Consider the following 17,733-nt stretch of genomic DNA (forward strand, 5'->3'; position numbering starts at 1 on the left):
AAATCAGCTCACGATTAATCGGCCATAATAACAATTGCTAGTGGGCGCTCAAAGCCCATTAGTTGGCCTTTTGAGCCCCATGCTCCCCGCCTAACAGTTTCATTCTCCACCTGCTCCAATCCACTGCCAATTTCCAATCGTCTTCATGGCGCTAAGACTGGCCCACGCTGAGAAGAGACTGTATATCAGTTAACTAATAATTAAGTAGTACTAAAAATTAGTTTCATAGAGTTGAGATAGAACTGCCAGTTGTTGTAGTAAGGGAATTGGGAAATCCGTACTAAAAATGGTGGTGTGATCAGGTGCAAAACGATCTTATTTTTCACTGTGCAAGTGGATTTGGCAACCTGCTGCGGGGAATCTTCCAACTTTGACAGGCCCGAGGTTGCATTCACATAAAAATTAAATAAATACGAGCGCATAAATTATAGATGAACGAATGCCCGAGGAGTGGGGGTTGGCATCTGGAAATTTGCACAAAACGCTTTAGACAAATTTGAGAATCACTTGAATGGCACCGTGGTTGAGAGGAGTTCGCACGCCACACAATTGACAGCAGACGAGCCGCAGAGATTGCGGTTCCATGTCGAAACTGTAACAGTTTCCCATGACGATAGTCGAGGCTGTGAACGGAGAGCTGCAGCTGTGGCTTCTTGGCAATGGTGTATCAAATGCCCGTAGTCCAAACAATGCTCGTATTAATAAAACACCAAACTCTTCTTTTTGCAGAACGAAAAGCGTCCGGTGAGCAGCAGTCGTCCATTTGGCAATGGAGGATTCTCACCCACCCGAACACGAACTCAGGCCCCGGTCTCGGCTCTTCCGGAAAACCCAGCCACTCCGGCAGCCACGGCTTTCAGACCTCGTAATCGCTATCAACCCGGCAGCTCCACTGCATCCACCACAACCACAACTACGAGTAGTGCCGAGGTGAGCAGCAAGCGGTACAACCGCTTTGGCGGCAACCGGGCCAAAGTCACCAGCACCACCACCTCAACCACACAGAACACGCCCTCGGAACGCCCTAGCTTCGGCAGAAAGTCACCAAATCCCAGGAGACCCGTTTTTATCAGTCGCGAAGTCAACGAACCAGTGAGTGTGGTCAGCAAGCGACCATTCAACTACAGCGGAGCCAGGCTAAAGCTGCCATCCAGACCCACCACTCGAACCACTAGCACTACCGAAAGCGCTGAGGCAGAGGAGGAGGAACCCCTGGATGAGGAGGAGGAAGAGGAGGAACACGAGGCCAGTGATGAACAGTACGAAGAGGAATCCGACGAGGGAACCGAGGAACACTCGGAGTCCTCCAGCTTGGAGAAGTTGCCACTGCAGGAGGAGACCGTTACCCCACTGACAGTGGCCAAGAATGATGCATTCGCACATGTAGAGCCTTCCGAACCCACCACCAGTTCCGAAATAGATAATGAGAGCAGCACCAGTAGCACAGAAGAAAGCCAAACTGATGTATCGGAAGTAACCAACGGCGAGGCCGAGGTTTCCAACGCTGGTATTGAAGTCACCACTCTAATCCCAACTAATGAGGAGGAAATCGCGGACGGACCCACCACTATTATTCCGCAGGAAATACACTCCACGGAGGATACTCATGTGGATGAACAAGCCGTAACCACTGAACAGCCTGTGGATAGCACCTCCAAAAAGGAAGAAATCGAGAACGTGTCCAAGCCAGAGGAGCCCAAGTCATCGAAGCAAGAGGAACACAGCTCATCAAGATCTGAGAACCAAAGCCTAAACAAGCAGGAGGAGCAATCCGAGTCTCAGTACGATGATGAAGGCGAAGGTGAGGACTATGAATACGATGATGAGGAGGGTAGCGAAGATTCAACCAGCGAAGTGGACAGCCAAGACTCTAAGCCATCCACGCCCAGTGCTGAGCATAAGGACGATCGCGAAATCATTTCGGTGGTAACAACCAAGAGTGTGGTCAACGGATCCACAATTTTACCAGTGCCAGTTACTCCCAGCACCAACTTTGTAACTGAGGAGGAAGTTGAGTCTTCCCACGCCGACCTCAAATTGGAAACTACCACATCCATGACCTTGGAAGAAGAGAAGGGCCCGAATGCTACTGAGAACTATGTGGTTGTGGCCTCTATCCAACCCAGCCGCAGCATCAATGGAGCCAGGTTCTTGCCTTTCCCGGCCATTGAGCAGGAGGAGACGAAACAGACACTCTCTGAACTTGAGCGGAAGGTGCATTCCAAACAGCAACAGAGTCCGGCTCAAAAGCAATCGGAAGGCAGTGAGGAGGTGCAGGACAGCTCCTCCATCCAACCTCCAATAGTTTCCTCCACGGAGAGTATCATTGACAAGCTGGACCGAGTGCAGTCAGAGCTTTCTAGTGGCTTGCTATCTGGCAAGTACCCCATCATCAGCCAAATGGACTCCTCCACACCAGCAACTAGCACTACAGTGGGCACAGGTCCCGGGAAATTTGTGCCCCACATCAGGAAGTACCAACCCAGGACCACATCATCTGCTCCCAGAACCACCAGCAGCAAGGTGAAAGTGCAGCATTTCGATGACGGAGAAATGGATGAGCTGGCCACTCTTCTTCCTGTGGGCTTCAAGCCCAGACCAAGCTATAAAAATCGTAAAATTACGACCACCACTTCCACCACGGAGGCACCGCCAGCTGAGATATCGAAACAGAAACCGGGACGCAACTCCACCATCAGTCGGTCGTTCAAGAGTGGTCACGTGACCGTGCAGGATGTGGCACAGGCGGGACTACTGCCCAAGGGCTATAAGCCACCCAAGACAACCACTACAACGACCACTACCGAAAAACCGGATGAGAGCAGTCCAAATCCTTCCTCAGGACTCGAGAGTCTCTTCAGTGAAATCCAGTTCGACGAAAAGTTGGCCTCCCTACTGCCCAAGGACTACAAATTGAGCGGTGGATCCAAGCAGCAAATTAATAAAACCACTGCCACTCCGTCAACCACTCAAAGGAATCTGCCAGTTGCCGTGCCCTTCGATGATCTGAGCACGTTTCAGTTGCCTCCCGGATATAAGGCTCCCGAGCCCAAGGACGAACCAAAGCTGCCCCCAGGTGTGACTCCCATTAAAATAGATTCGTTGAAAGACCTCCTACCGCCTGGATTTAAGTTGAATGTAACGGAGAGCGATGCTAGTGACGAGATTCCTGCTTCCCTGTTGCCACCTGGCTACAAAGCCAAGAAACAGCATCCCGCCTCAACCAGCACCACCTCCACCACAACGAGTAAACCCACTGTGGTGGCTTCTAGCACAACTGAAGCCGCTGTAACTGAAGCTGCAGGAGGAAGTGGTCTCAAGGTCGTGTTTCCAAAGGGAAACCACAAAAGGTTGGGTGCCCACCGTCTGACAACACCTCATCCATCCGGAGAGGAAGGAACAACTGCGTCCTCGAGCTCAAACCTGCAAGTGATGATCAAAAAGGGCCCACCAACCAGGGCCACCACCGAGTTCACCGGCTGGCCGACTCCGCCGACCACTCCGCTGTCCATCGACAAGCTGAACGCGCAGACCATCAACTTTGAGGATTTGTTGGCTGCCAGTGGAACGAGTAGTACGACGAGCACTACCACAACTACGACAACTACAACCACAACGACTACTCCACGCCCCACAAAACCGGGTCACTGTACCGCCGACTGCGACTTGGCTGCCACCATTAAGATCATCGACGGTGTGTCATGGAAACCAGAGCTACTTGATCACAACACCGTAGAGTGGAAGAATCTGGCCCACGAGCTGGAGGCTCAAGTAAATGTTTCCCCCTATCAGGGGTTCAAAAAAGGTTTCTTATCTTATTTTCACCTCTGCTCTTTACCAGCTCAACGAAGTTTACTCCGGAGCTCCTCAGCTGAACAAGTGGTATAAAAAGGTGCGTATAGATAGCTTCAGCAAGGGCAGCGTCCTAGTCGACTACTATGTAGAGCTGGCCAACATAACCGAGGATGTGGATACCCTGGAAATCCGTCAATTGTTCCACGATGCTCTGACTAAGCCATCTACTCCGGTGCTGCCGGATAAGGATGCCCAGGAGAATGAGACGGATAGCGTCTCGGGACCGCAGGAGGAGCAGCTAGTAACGGCCAGCTATCAGATGGGCAAATACATAATTGATCCAGTGGCCACAGATTTCAGTGGTTAGTTTTGAGTAACCTTTCTGTTGCACTTGAAACTCTTTCTATCTACTTTTTTCATGCAGTCATAGCCAAGAATACTCATACTAATGTGGAGTTCGCAGAGGAGGATCTGCTCATTCCCCAATGGGCTATTGTGGTCATAGTGATTGGAGTAGGTTCCCTGGTGTTTGTCGTCATTTTTGGTGTCACAGTGGTATGTTGGAAGGTCATTTGAACATTTTGATTGTAGGTTAATAACCCTTCCCGTGTTTTAGTTGCTCAATCGTCAGAAGAGGGCCAAGAAGACCCCCATTCCTCTGACCAATGATATGCTAAACGAGCTAAAGGTAAACCACATGGGCGGTGCTGACAACTATGGCGTAGATGATTTCTATAACATCGACGATCCTTGGAACGATACCAAGCAACCTATTAAGCCGAAGGTGAGTCTACCTGCCGCAGAAGTTCTGAAGTTCTTTGCATCCAAACTGGTAATACTGTCCTTTCAGCGCTTTACCAACTCAATGCACGGTAGCAACAGTTCCAACATCTACGACAGTTGGCGATCCACCAGGCATCCACACGCCAGCGGAGATTACTTTTACGACCAGCAGCCAACCTATTCCCAGAAAGGAGACTCGCTGAAGAGGCCGCAGCTCCACCATGGCAACCACAGCAGTCACAGAGAGTACCCCGCCCACCACCACCAGGCGTCGCAGCAGCATCAGCAGGCGTACGGACACCAGTATCCGGATGCCTTCGCCGATGCCCATCAGATGTACAGCTACAACAACCACGCGAGTCGGACGCGCTATTCCCGCGACTATGATCCCGATTTTTGAGCGGGCTCTCTTGACTGGACTGGAGTCCATCCATCCATCCGTGTACTAGCTTTAGTAACTTGCGAACGATTTTGAGTTGTAACTAAATAGCGTAAAGAATCGTAGTTGTAATGCTGCTATAATTTATCGTACTGCCTGCTGGCTTGGCTCAAAAGTCGTACACTTTTCAGTACCCACAGCCGGCCGTAGCTAAACTAAGTTAAGCTATATACTTTTGAATACTTAATGGAGCTGCTATATCTGGATGCCTTACACTTCCGCTTAATATACGTATGAAGGAAATGTTTCTTAATAGAACGTTGGGGGCTTGCCCCGGAAAATAAATAGTCATGCACTCTTAGTTAATCCTAGGTCATATGTAAAACTAGATACACTAAAACACATACTTTGTATTATTTAAAGTACTGGCGGCTTGCTATTATACTAATGGATGTCTAGTTTTAGACAAAAAATATAAAACAATTTATACGATTTACTCTTGCGTGCATTTTTAAATTATTGAATGTTGCCAATATTTTTTAAAGAAAAAATAAATTGCCGAAACCCGGGATTGAACCGGGGACCTTTAGATCTTCAGTCTAACGCTCTCCCAACTGAGCTATTTCGGCAGACGTGGTTATTGTGACAAAAGACGATTTTTACACCAGTGATGGTTTGAGTCTAATTGCTGGCAGTGTTGTACAATTCGAAATTCATTTAGCAAAGACGAGTACCATAACTTTAAAAAACTGCGCTTTAGCACTAGTGCCATTTTCGGCACCATCACTGCAACTGCCGAAATAGCTCAGTTGGGAGAGCGTTAGACTGAAGATCTAAAGGTCCCCGGTTCAATCCCGGGTTTCGGCAATTCAATTTTTGTTTTTAAAAATTTTCAAATTGAAGCATAAAACCTGCAACATCTGATTAATAAAACAACAATTATTTAAGGCTCATTTATTTTAAATCCCTTTTGGTTAATGGAGCAGACTCCTTGTCAATGTACGCAGAATTTCTGCCTTAGAATCCTAGTAATTTGATTTCTAGACCTCGCTAAAGCTAAAGAGTTAACGATCGATTTGTGTTGTATTTTGAAAGAGTTACTTCTATTTGCTTAAATTCAAGGGTTGAATCCTCGTTTACAATAAAAAAGTAATAGATCTCACATATGCACTACATTTTGAGGGTATGGTGGGTATTGGGAATGGGAGGTCGGTTTGGGGGTTCTTAAATAGCTACCAATTGTTTCGTTTTAATTAAAGTCAGATAAAATTTTTACTAATATCACCTTCTCGAAATTTGTCCAATTCGTTTTCATTAAAAACTGATGTAAATATGTATTAAGAACGTACGTGTATATAAAAGTTTGATCCTTAAGAGCTTTGATTTGGCGGTGTGGCAATAAATGAAATTAAAATAAAATGTTAATTAAATAATTTGCATTTATTTAAAAACGTAAAAAGTAACTAATTTTAGGATTGAGTAATTTTTCAAGTGTTTTGCTTTTCTATCTTATTTTTCTTGTATTTTTGGGTAGGCAAACATTTTGCTCACATAGTTATAAAATATGCGAGCGGGTAAGTCGATGAGTGTATCAAAGGACACAGGATTTAAAGAATAATCAAAAACTTAGCAGTGGTCCGATTGGTTTTTATAAATGTACAAAATCTAATCAATAAACATTAAAAATGTACTAAATTAAACAAAAGCACGAAAATTTGCCGGTCCAATGCCTACAATTAAAAATTGTTTTTATGCCTAATTATCAACTATGATATATGTATAATCTTGTATAATTGTATGTATAATTGGTTTCATAATATTTTAAACTACAATTTATAACACGCGCCACGACGTAAACAAACAAAGGCCAGGATAGATATATGTATATGTCTGTTTGGGGGTGTGAAAGTGTATAAACTCATATATATATTTATATATATATATATATGCACTTGGTAACTATGTATACGATGTCAGTACATACTCGCTAAATTAAATTTTTAACTGCAAAATACGCAGCACACAAGATTAAACAGTGCTTCGGGAGCGGTTCATCAACAAACAAATAAAAATATAAACTTATCATTTTGACCAGGGTCAGTACAATTTTGATTTCAAATCGCCTTGATATATGTTTCTTTATAATGTGCATTAAATATATTTAAAGGTGTCTATGTATATGCATATGCTTGGATCGGGTGAGGGTCGCAGTGTCACTTCTGTATCTTACTCCACGGCAAAGCCACAGGTCTCCTCAACGGTCTGCGTCAGCTTGTCGCACAGCAGCTGGTACGTCTCGTACGGCGGCAAATCGATCCGGTTAAAGCAGGTGTGCGCCTTGGGCAGGTTCTGCGTGGGCACGTCGGCAGTCAGGTGAATAGTAAACAGCCGTGGTCCCACTGCTCCCGTAGAGCCCTGCAGTGCTCGGAAACCCTGCAACGGCACTCGCGATGATCCCGTCACGAACTGCAGCAGGCGAGCTCTCATCTCAGAACTATAGGACTCGACCACCTGCAGAAGATAACAACAATGGTCAATAAGACGTTTAATAATCTTAAAAATAAAGGCTTATAAACAACTATACACACCTGCCAGAACCACAACACCTGCGTCGTTTCGTTCGTACAGTGCTTCAGTCTCGTATTGTTCCGCCAGTCGTTGACATCTATGCTAGAGATGCCACCAATGACCAATTCCAGTTCGCGCTCATCAAACGGTCTTAAGAGATGGCTGGGTATAAGCTCACAAAAACCTGGAAAATATGCATTTCTCACATCTTTGCTTAAAGTGAACTTAAATGCAACAACAAACCTTTCTGCAGAGCCAAAAACTGTTGTTCAATGCCGCGCATGAAACGATAGTTCACATAGAGCTTGACATACTCGCGTTTATTCTCCTCCGTCACGGGAATGGAGGCACCTCCAGGCTTCAGTTCGTGCACCACCAGAGCACCAAAGCTGTTGTTCTCTACACTGAATGTGGATTCAATGATGCCGCTTATGTTGCTCTCCCTAAAATCCAACGATATTATTAACAATTCCTAGATGTTTAAAAGTTTTTTACTCACAGCATCCAGGTGAGGCTGCGATGTAGCTCCGGATCCACGCCTTCAATATCACCAAGCGTAATCGGTTTGTTCAGCAGCTGCTTGTAGAAGGGTGTGGTGAACCCACCATCTAGACAATGACCGTGGAACACGGCAATGCCCAACGTGCGACCCACGAAATGAAAATAGGATAGGTGATCGGGATTCACACCAGAGTCTGGATTAATTTGCAACGTGTAGTGATCATCCCTACTGTACTGGAATAGGCCATACTGTGGGTTCAACATCTCGCGGGAGAGCAGATGCAACCACTCGCGTGCTACGCCACCATAGTCCAGGCCCTCCTCGCCCTTAAATTTAACCATTAGACGCTTGCGCATGTCCTTGGCCCGCATTTTCATTATCAGTCTATAGCTCTCCTCGAAAATCTCGTTGCGTGACACCTCCAAACGGCAGTGGCCGGATTGCGGCTGCATCGTTTGCAGCTCCGTGCGTAGAGCCCGCAGCTTGCCAACCAAATCGCGGCGGTACTTGGGTAAAAGGTCGGCGCCTTCTAGCAATCCCTGTGGCAGATCCGGAACAATACGATGGGGCGGGTTTGTTGTAGTTGTGAGCGTTGTTGAAGTTGCGTTGTTCGTCGGTGTCGCCTGGGGTGGAACTGCTGCTGTGGCCGAGGGGGTAGCAGGAGTAGCCGATGGTGGAGCAGTTGTGCCAGCATTTGCTGCGGATGGTGGAACGGCTCCACGTCGAATCATTTGCAAAATGCTGCCACTTAGTCGAGGATCTGTAAACTGTGTGGTTCGGTTGTTGTGGTCCACAAAGTAAACTCTTCCGGAGGCCGTCTTCCGCTGTTCCCAACCACTCGGCAATGGTCCTATAGCATCTAGAGTCAAATGCTGGGTGTCAAAATCCCGTGGTATCCGAGGATCATGCCACGTGGAGACACCAGTGGGTATGTGATAAAAGTACACCTGCCCTTGTTGCGTGGTTCGCATTTCATATCCTGGCGGTAGATCCAAGAATGGTCGTGCTGCCTGATTGGCAGCGGCAATAGCTGCCGATGCGTATCTCTGGCCGGATCCACCTCCACCGCCAGATGTGCCACCATTTCTTGTACCTCGTGAAGAGCGTCGTCTAGTGGAGGACTCCTCACCTTGTTGCCGCGAGCTCCGACGCTGAGAACGCTGACCAGGAGTTGCGGCTGTATAGGATCTGCTTCCTCCTCCGCTTCCGGCTGGTGTGCTGTTCGCATTCGGACTGTGCACATTTCCATTTGCAGATGGTGTCACAGAAGCTGGCGGCGATATATTTGGCGTTGGCGGACTTTGACTATGCCTGGGAGGAGTGGTTGTCGTTGAAGGTGCAGTAGTCGCCGGAGCATCTTCTTGCGTCCATCCGTTACTAGCACTCTGGGGCTGCGCCGCCTGACCACTTCCATTTCCGCTCGTACTGCCATTTTGGGCATTTCCATTAACATAGTTCTGCTGACCCGTGGGGGATGTGGGCGTGCACTCTGGCGGAGCATGGCCATTCGTTTGGTGCTTTGGTGTTTTAACATGATTGTCGTTGCTGTGCAGGCGAACGGACGCCGATGTCGTACTGCTGGTGGGTGTTGCTGGTTCGTTTGTCGGACGCTGCTCCAAAGTGCGACCACCTGCCGAGGCTGAGTTCGATGAGGATGTTTTTTTACCAGGCGTTGTAGTGGCCAAAACAGGTGTTGTGGGGCTGGTGTTCTCTTTTCCCACGCTGGACAGGATTTCCGTAGAGTGTCTACGTTCATCAGAAGCCGTCACAGACAAGTCCCGACTGCGATGACCATTATTCATCAGGTTCGTGCAGGTTGTAGAGCGGGTTGGCCCAGCCGGAGCTTGTCGATCACCGCTGTTGCCGTTGTGGGAGTTGTGCCGTTGTTGCGGTGAAGTGGTGCGACTGCCTCCAACTACTCCTGGGTGTCTGGGTCGATCCCACTGCGTCGATTTGGTGGCATGGTTCACATAATAAACTCTACCGTTGTCCGTACGCCGCTCCTCCCAACCCTCCGGCAAACTATCTTCCGAAGAATCATCTTCCGATGGTCCACGGACATCTCCACTGGGTCCTACAATGGCCAGAGGATTGCCACTACTGGGTCCGTCCTTCGAGAGCAACGATATGATGATTTGACCCCGCACAAGCTCATCGTCATCCGGAGACAGCTTTCCGAGGTCCAAGCGTTGAACTGAAAGAATTATTGTTTAATGAAAATAGAAGTTAATTTGTCGATATAGGATTCACTTACACCCAGCTCCTTTGAGGCTCTGTATGTTGAAAGCGGGTATCCTCACACATCCCAGGAATCCACTGCCCTTGTGTATCTTTCGCTGATTCCACACAGTTATCGTAATGGCATCTCCAATGCCCAGAAACAAATCGTAATGTGCATTCCATTTTGGATCCAGAGAGGATTTGCTTATTTCCGTCGAGTAGACCTGCCCAGTTCCATCCACCTGCACCTTAGCAAAGGGATCGGGTAGACCTGCAATACAAATTTTAATTCAAATAAGAAAAACCAATCAGATATAAATATTTGTAAATTGGTTCTTTAATAATGTTGACTGTCTGTTGTCAATGATCATTATAACTAAATAAAGAATGGAAAATGGTACTATTTGACACCGATGATTACAGATAAAGTGTTAAATTTGAAATGCAAACCATTAATGCACACGTAAGTTCCAACAAATTGAGCCTATTTAAAGGTGCACGAATATCATAGCCCTGTTTATTTGCAATCCAACATGAAGGGCCCGAGTTCAATTGTGCTTTTGCTGCTGCTGATTTCGACTCAATTTTATTCACCAGCTGATGGATATAGCCATCGACACCCGGGATTTGCCCAACGCTTGCAGATTAAGCCAGGCTGCTTGCAGGTGCCTCAGATATACACCGAAGCTCCAACTCCTACGCCGTCCATTATCTTCTCCTCGTTGGAAGAGGTGGGAATAGAGGGCATCAGGAGAATAGAAGCAGATTAAACATCTTCCAGAGTAAATTCCCCTTGAGTGTGAGTTCCCTATTTGTTTTACCTTATCGGCTTTGCACTGTGAAGCCCCTGCTTAAATGGGGCCTATATAAACGCTGTCACTTCATGAGAGCTCACAATAAGAAAAATCGCAATGCCTTCTACTTTGATTCAATTGCTGGGACTGCTGGCCCTATTTCTTTTCGCTACCCTGGCTCCAGGAGATGCTTCCCCCTTCGACGAGAAACGCCGCAGAGGATGGAATCCAGGGCCAAGAGCAATGGGACAGATTCCCAGAACACCACCTTTCAATCCATATGGATAGGGCCACATCTAAATACCTAAGCCCTTTATAAAAATATAGAAATATTCTTAATCGTTTACAATTATAAAAAATGCATTTACATGGACTACAAAAAAATACCTAAAAATGACAAAAATTTAAATTTCAAAATTCGCTGCCCATCAAGGGGAAACTTTTTGCTCCACTCTTTCGTTTTTAGAATAAGGGCAAGAAATGTCAATTAAGTTCGGGGTTACATCCCGACGAGCACCAAAACGAAAATGCGGTCAAGTGTTATTAGTCAGAGATAGAGATATGCAAACACATTGCTAGACATGTGGAGGAATGGAAGCTATATGCCAATCTCCGCTATCAGAACTAAAATAGGAACCCCCGCTGTCGCATTGCTTTAGCTTATCGTCCTAGACGGCCACCGATAATGCCCAGAATCTTGACAAATTAAGCACTCGACATTCCGCTTGAATTAAACAATTAAGAACTACAACATCGAGCCGGAACCGGTGATTTATGCGCACCCGACTGGACTAGATACAACTAGTCCATCCCAGTCTGACAGCCTCTGAGTCATGACCCGGTGGATATCACAACTAGGTTTTCGCACACCCATATTTCTATCGGAATCCATTCGTGAATCGTTATCTCAAGGCTGTCGCTGTTGTCGTGGCCGCGGCCAGAAGCAGAGCAAGAGCATGTACAGGCCTTCCATCAGCTGGTGAGGATGCCATCAACCCGTTTGACTCGCCCAGGTAATTCGAGAAGGGCACATTGCAACGTCTTCGTCGCCGGTCGTCGCCTGGCAGCTGTTGATTGATTTTATGCAAGAAAGAACATAAGACGAGTGGGAGAAAAATGACTGGTAGGTAGAAAGCAGAACTGAAAGGCACTCTATATGGAAGTTAAAGGTGTATTTATGTTTTCTATGCAATAAAATTTCTTTGTTCCCATAGGAACATTCCCTTGGCACAACATTTTTTAAATATCTACTTTGCTTATAAATAAATATTTCTACAAAGAAATTTATGATTAGATTGATTGCACAAGAATGCCGGAAAAGCTTTGGGCGATTTAGAAATGTCAAGGGAACAAAATTGTTAATAGAGCTTGACGATTAAAACAAATTTGACCAACACCAGAAACGATACAGTGGACTATGATTTTGTTGTGGTTTAACAAAAGCTTTTGCATTCAAGTAATCAAATCCAACCAATTGCATAACCCAATATCCGAGTTCGCCAGGCACAGCTCTTCACTTGCTTCACGCCTGAGCTGCCTGAAAAGTGAGAAAGAAGAATGAAGAAAGCCAGAGGGGATTGGCGACCGACAGACTCGCCTTGGCTCGCTTTTGGGCCAACATGGCTATGTGTTCATCCCCCTTTGGCTTAACGCTACGTGGCACAATTTCGTAGCCCAGTCGGCAAGGCGAGGAAGTTAACGACTGGCTGCACTTTCACTCGGCCGGAAGCCGGTAGTCAGAGTTAGCGGAGCTTGAAGTCAGCCGCATGCCACCACTGCTGTTCGAACTACACACATAAAACAGTGGCGGCTTTGCTACAATTGGCACGCTTTATTCTGGGCAAGGAGTCACCGTTTGACAAGGGAAGCGTTCAGCCTGAAGTGCTTCAGCTTTAGCTTGGTCCTCGGCCGCCCGCTTCCTGATCCTCTCCTCGATGACCGGACGGAAGTTCCGTATGAGTCCTTGCGGGGGCCAGGCAGCACCATCGGCCAGCGCACAAATGGTATGGCCCTCGATCTGCTTCGTCAGTTCGAACAGCATATCGATCTCTTCGATTTGCGCCTGTCCTGTCACAAACCTCTGCATGATCATGTGCACCCAGTGGAGACCCTCGCGACAAGGAGTGCACTGGCCGCAGCTCTCGTGCTTATAGAAAGCCGATAAGCGGGCAATGGCCTTGATAATATCCGTATCCTTATTCATTACAATCAAGGCACCTGTTCCCATGGACGAACGCACTGCCATCAGCCCATCGTAGTCGTGAATCGCACTCGAGGCATGCTCCTTGGTAATGCACGGAGTGGAGGAGCCACCCGGAATGATGGCCAGTAAATTGTCCCAGCCCCCGATCACTCCACCAGCATGGCGTTCAATGAGCTCTCTGGTAGGCATAGACATCTCTTCCTCGACGGTACAAGGGTTGCAAACGTGACCAGAGATATTGAACAGCTTGGTGCCAGAATTTCGGGTACGCCCAAAGCTGGCAAACCAATTGCCACCACGCCGGCATATAGTTGGAGACACGGCCACCGTTTCCACATTGGTCACCGTAGACGGACAGCCAAAGACGCCGATATCGGCCGGAAAGGGTGGCTTGTTCCTTGGCTTACCCGCCTTGCCCTCTAAGGATTCGATTAGAGAGGTTTCCTCTCCGCATATATAGGCTCCTGCTCCACGTTGCACATAAAGATCGAAATCGTACCCGGAACCACAGGCATTCTTTCCCAGATAACCAGCCTTATAGGCCTCAATAATTGCATACTGAAGATTGCAAGCCTCGTTGTAAAACTCCCCGCGAAGGTAAATAAAACCAGTATTGGCACCCATTGCCCGTCCAGCAATGAGGCATCCCTCTATCAGCTTGTGTGGATCATGGCGTATTATCTCACGATCCTTGCAAGTACCGGGCTCGCCTTCATCCGCATTGACCACTAGAAACTTGGGCCTCCCATCAGGCGGTTTGTGCATAAATGACCACTTAAGTCCACTGGGGAATCCGGCGCCACCGCGTCCTCGCAGTCCAGATGTCTTAATCTCGTTTACTATCCACTTGTCGCCCTTGGCTAGGATCTCCTTCGTCTTGTACCAGTCACCGCGCTTCATTGCTGCCTTTAATCGCCAATCGTGCCGTCCGTATAAATTGGTAAAGATTCGATCAGCATCAGCAAGCGGTCCGAAAGTAGTTTTCGTCTGCGGTGGTGGAGTTCCGGGCGGTGGCCCCTTTGGGGGCGGTGGAGCGCCGGTTTTAGCAGGCGGAGAACCACCCGTCGGCGGAGTAGAACCACTTTTTGGTGGAGGAGAGCCTCCCGGGGTGGAAGGTCCAGATCCTTTGGGTGGGGTTGATTCCTTGGCTTTCAAGGCCATATTAGTTCCTCCTTGCAGAATAACAAAAGGTTGCATTTTTGTAGCATCCGATAGAAACTCAGGTTGTTCATTATTCCAGCCTATCACATTATTCCTCATCTCGTCAATTTTCTGATCTAGTCGAGATTTTTTTCTTTTAACCATATTTTTTAGCTTCTCTAGCAAATTGGCCTCGAGTTCTTTTTCTTCGGCTGGATCTAAACCCTTCTCGGACTTTTCATTAATAGGAAATTTCGACGTGGTTGGAAGTTTCTCGATTGGAAATTTGGGACTATCTACCTCAAGTTTTTTGAAGGTTTCCCTTTTTGCGGCCCTTTGCTCAGACGACAGCAAATCGTCGTTATCATCGATATGACCTTCTTCTCTCATGATCACCAACGGTTTGGCTGGCCATATTAAGATTGGAATGCAGCATTCAGCTTCAATTAGTTGGTTCTTCACATTTTTTACGCTAGAAGTTCGTAATACGTTCACCAAATTCTTATTTCCAGTTTTATCAGCAGCTCGTGAGACATTTTGAAGGTTTTTTACTTCTGTTAGACCTCTATAACCTCGAGTTAGTCCCAATGAAATCTTGTAAGCACCACGAGCTCCACGATTTATTAGAAACGATATCATGCTTTCGTCTATATCCGAAGTATCTGAACCTTCTTTTGAGTGTGTTGGGTCTTCAGTAACAAAAGGAGAATTCAAAGCTTACTATTTCCCAGATTTTTGAACGTGATATAAAACCCCCATTACTCACAATAGCGAATATATCGGAAAGTCCTACTATGGATTTTCCCTATAATGGATTTTCCCTAACCTGCGGCGCTGGGTATAACTAAAATCTTATCAAAAAGAATCGATAAAATATGAAGAACAAACTACTTGTGCACTATGTATGTATGCATATAGTAGAGGGAAAACAGTAAATGAATGTGCCATATTCTATAGTCAACCACGGAATCGAAGCATTAGCATTAATAAACAATTCATTTGAAGTGACACCAGCGGCCACAGACCCATTTTCGGATACCCAAAGAACCCTCTATTGGAATCTCACGGATAAGGTACATCGTATTTTTTTTAGTAGCACATGGCACAATGTATGGCGCGTGATTTAAGTGCAACCATGTGTACAAAAATGGACAAGAAGTGGTAAAAGCGAATAATAAATCACAAATACACAGAACGAAAAATATATGCCGTGTGCGCTTGTGATTGTATTTGTAGACGAGCGAGTGAGCCGCAATGAAAGCAAATTAGTAATAATCACTTTTGTTATATCTAAACAAAATATGGAAAAAGAGCTCAGATACGGCACCACTCGCACTCACCCACTCGACATGATGGGTGCGATGGGGGGAGGGGCGGTGGTCGTGGCCGCCCCTTTTCCGCAATTTGAATAAAAATGAAAGTAGACAAGAAAGGAAGTGCTAAATTTAGCGATACCTCATATGCATAGATAAATGTGAAGAAGAGGAAACAGCAGCGCCACAAGCGCCGCAAATAAAACAAAACTTTAATTTACCGCAATGTGTGTTTCGATTGGACGGCTAAACAGGTGCGTAATTGATGGTTTTAAAAAACCAAACCAAAAAAACAATAGTGAAACAAAGCTCGCTGGGTCTGGAGCTGGCCAACTGCTCCAAGTTCGCGGAACTAACCAAAAGTAAGGCTAAATGTTAACCCCAATCATGTGAACAAATTACGAAAAAAAAGTGATTACGCTTGTAATCGCATCATTTGCGAAAATAATTTTCATTTTAAGAAATTTGTGTTATAAAATATCTTACTTTATAAGATAAACGAAAAAGAAATAAAGGAATCATGCTTTGATGGCCGGAAGGGCGTACTATATTTATACATATATAACAAAGGGTAAAAATCGTTGAATTGTTATTTTACTTTCTGTTGAAACCGTATTAAAAATAAATTTATAACTCTTCGTCGGATGGGGAACTAAACAGTCAGCAATGAGATCCTAAGCTATATCATTAGGCAGTCAAATTAAAATTAAGATACTTACGAAATAAATCCTTGCGGGCCAAGTTTCTTGCACACAATACTGTAAGTAAAGCGATATATTAGAGGATTTTGTTAACAATTTGTTTAACAGTTTTTGGCAAAAGACTTACTCGTTATTCGAACTTTGTGTGTACCATTGCGACGTGGGTAATCCAATTTATTCATAATTTTCGACTTTTAATTGATATTGTTTGGTTCGTATAAAAATAAATGGATTTATTTTGTGTATTGATTATTTATATGTCGCGGGCATGTTGTTGCTGTTGTCGTTAAAGTGGCGAACGGAGAGCGAAGAAGAAATAGAAGTGGGAGGAGGAGAGGAAGCAAAGGAGGTGTAGGAGGAGCAGGTGAGGGCGGTGAGAGGTAATTTCATTGCCGAAGGTAACTGCAGTTGTTGATGTTGTTGTTGCTGCTGTTGCGGTAGCCTTGACGGTTGCAATTGTCGTAGTTTTCGCGTTTGTGGCTGTATGTCATGGCACACGCACATAAATATATTTGTATATAAATAATAACATCGATTTGCTTTTTTTACAAGCTGCAATCAAAGATAACAAATAGAAATGGTTATTATTAGTAGTTCGTTAGAGATAATGTGTGTATTTTCCCCCCAAGTGCAAAAACCAAGCCCAAAAGCGAGGGCGTAGGTAGGCAATCGTTCAGGTAGGCAAAATATTCACGAAAAACTCACCCGAAATTGTTTTGCTGCTGTTGTTGTTGCTGCCGCTGCACCTCACACGCACATGTCTCGCTCACTCTCTCACGCACACACACACGGACGCAATTCACGCATGCTGCAGGGGAGAGTGGGAGCGGGGGATCGATCTGTCTCTCTCCCTCTGCCTCTCTATTATTTCACAAATTGCATTAAATGAAATACCACTGTGTGTTTAATTAACTTTAATTTAGTCGCTGCTCCAGTATGGGTGCCACACTATTTACTCGAGCAGTAGTATTTCCTCCGCTATCGATGTGCGCGCGAGTGTGTGTGTTACTAAAATTTGCAATAATAATCAAAGGAGGCACACTTATGTTGTTCTAATTCAATCGAAATCGACCGAAAACTCTGCGAGCAACGCACGCCCACCCAGTTACTCGTCCACGGAACGGTTGATAGTGCGCGAATTATGCTGCCGCGGCCTCACGCGCTATTGTTTTACGAATTCCCATAAAAATTTAACTACAACTTCGAACGCCATTTTATTAGTGGTGGACCAACGTCTAGTGCTGGATGAAAAATCGATTACTCTTTTATACCGTCGATTCTTTTATATATTCGTGGGAATCATCGCATCCAATATGCGTGCCAACACGATATTTA

At 45.9% G+C, this 17,733-nt stretch overlaps 5 protein-coding genes and 2 non-coding genes across 9 annotated transcripts in view; 4 read left to right on the plus strand and 3 right to left on the minus strand.

Annotated features, from left to right (window-relative positions):
* LOC6546754 (mucin-5AC) overlaps positions 1–5,440 on the plus strand; it is a 34,917-nt gene extending 29,477 nt beyond the window's left edge. For all 3 annotated transcript variants that reach the window (XM_001974509.3, XM_026980154.1, XM_026980153.1), the window contains exons 5-9: positions 730–3,771; positions 3,842–4,157; positions 4,220–4,350; positions 4,412–4,579; positions 4,646–5,440. In XM_001974509.3, coding sequence (XP_001974545.2) covers positions 730–3,771; positions 3,842–4,157; positions 4,220–4,350; positions 4,412–4,579; positions 4,646–4,978 — 3,990 coding nt within the window. In that variant the 3' untranslated portion in view covers positions 4,979–5,440. The remainder of the gene's footprint in view (positions 1–729; positions 3,772–3,841; positions 4,158–4,219; positions 4,351–4,411; positions 4,580–4,645) is intronic.
* Positions 5,441–5,513: 73 nt separating this feature from the next.
* Positions 5,514–5,586, minus strand: Trnaf-gaa. Its single transcript has one exon. It is a non-coding gene; the product is annotated as a tRNA-Phe (tRNA).
* Positions 5,587–5,751: 165 nt separating this feature from the next.
* On the plus strand, positions 5,752–5,824 carry Trnaf-gaa. Its single transcript has one exon. It is a non-coding gene; the product is annotated as a tRNA-Phe (tRNA).
* A 1,261-nt stretch (positions 5,825–7,085) lies between these two features.
* On the minus strand, positions 7,086–17,680 carry LOC6546751 (E3 ubiquitin-protein ligase Smurf1). Its single transcript, XM_001974508.3, has 8 exons — positions 17,104–17,680; positions 16,526–16,950; positions 16,417–16,455; positions 10,282–10,518; positions 8,025–10,221; positions 7,769–7,968; positions 7,546–7,709; positions 7,086–7,468 (listed from the first exon to the last, which is right to left on the minus strand). Exons 2-8 carry the CDS (start codon positions 16,578–16,580, stop codon positions 7,184–7,186), a joined length of 3,177 nt encoding a protein of 1,058 aa, XP_001974544.2. The 5' UTR covers positions 16,581–16,950; positions 17,104–17,680; the 3' UTR covers positions 7,086–7,183.
* Positions 10,781–11,265, plus strand: LOC113564346. The gene is made up of 2 exons (XM_026981136.1): positions 10,781–11,046; positions 11,226–11,265. The coding sequence occupies exon 1, from the start codon at positions 10,781–10,783 to the stop codon at positions 11,015–11,017; it is 237 nt and encodes a 78-aa protein (XP_026836937.1). The 3' UTR covers positions 11,018–11,046; positions 11,226–11,265.
* Positions 11,025–11,398, plus strand: LOC113564347. The gene has a single exon (XM_026981137.1). The coding sequence runs from the start codon at positions 11,159–11,161 to the stop codon at positions 11,327–11,329; it is 171 nt and encodes a 56-aa protein (XP_026836938.1). The 5' UTR covers positions 11,025–11,158; the 3' UTR covers positions 11,330–11,398.
* On the minus strand, positions 12,863–15,035 carry LOC26526366 (NADH dehydrogenase [ubiquinone] flavoprotein 1, mitochondrial). Its single transcript, XM_026981135.1, has one exon. It carries the CDS (start codon positions 15,021–15,023, stop codon positions 12,873–12,875), a length of 2,151 nt encoding a protein of 716 aa, XP_026836936.1. The 5' UTR covers positions 15,024–15,035; the 3' UTR covers positions 12,863–12,872.
* Positions 17,681–17,733: the final 53 nt, after the last annotated feature.

Source organism: Drosophila erecta, unplaced genomic scaffold (genome assembly GCF_003286155.1).
Source record: "Drosophila erecta strain 14021-0224.00,06,07 unplaced genomic scaffold, DereRS2 tig00000092-arrow-pilon, whole genome shotgun sequence".
Taxonomy (NCBI): domain Eukaryota; kingdom Metazoa; phylum Arthropoda; class Insecta; order Diptera; family Drosophilidae; genus Drosophila; species Drosophila erecta.

Coding starts and splice junctions, on each gene's coding strand:
- LOC113564346 (XM_026981136.1), top strand. CDS start 10,781: ATGAAGGGCCCGAGTTCAATTGTGCTTTTGCTGCTGCTGATTTCGACT.
- LOC113564347 (XM_026981137.1), top strand. CDS start 11,159: ATGCCTTCTACTTTGATTCAATTGCTGGGACTGCTGGCCCTATTTCTT.
- LOC26526366 (XM_026981135.1), bottom strand. CDS start 15,023: ATGATATCGTTTCTAATAAATCGTGGAGCTCGTGGTGCTTACAAGATT.
- LOC6546751 (XM_001974508.3), bottom strand. CDS start 16,580: ATGAATAAATTGGATTACCCACGTCGCAATGGTACACACAAAGTTCGA. Junction 10,222..10,281: donor GAGCCTCAAAGGAGCTGGGT/GTAAGTGAATCC, acceptor TAATTCTTTCAG/TTCAACGCTTGGACCTCGGA. Junction 7,469..7,545: donor AGGTGTTGTGGTTCTGGCAG/GTGTGTATAGTT, acceptor TATCTTCTGCAG/GTGGTCGAGTCCTATAGTTC.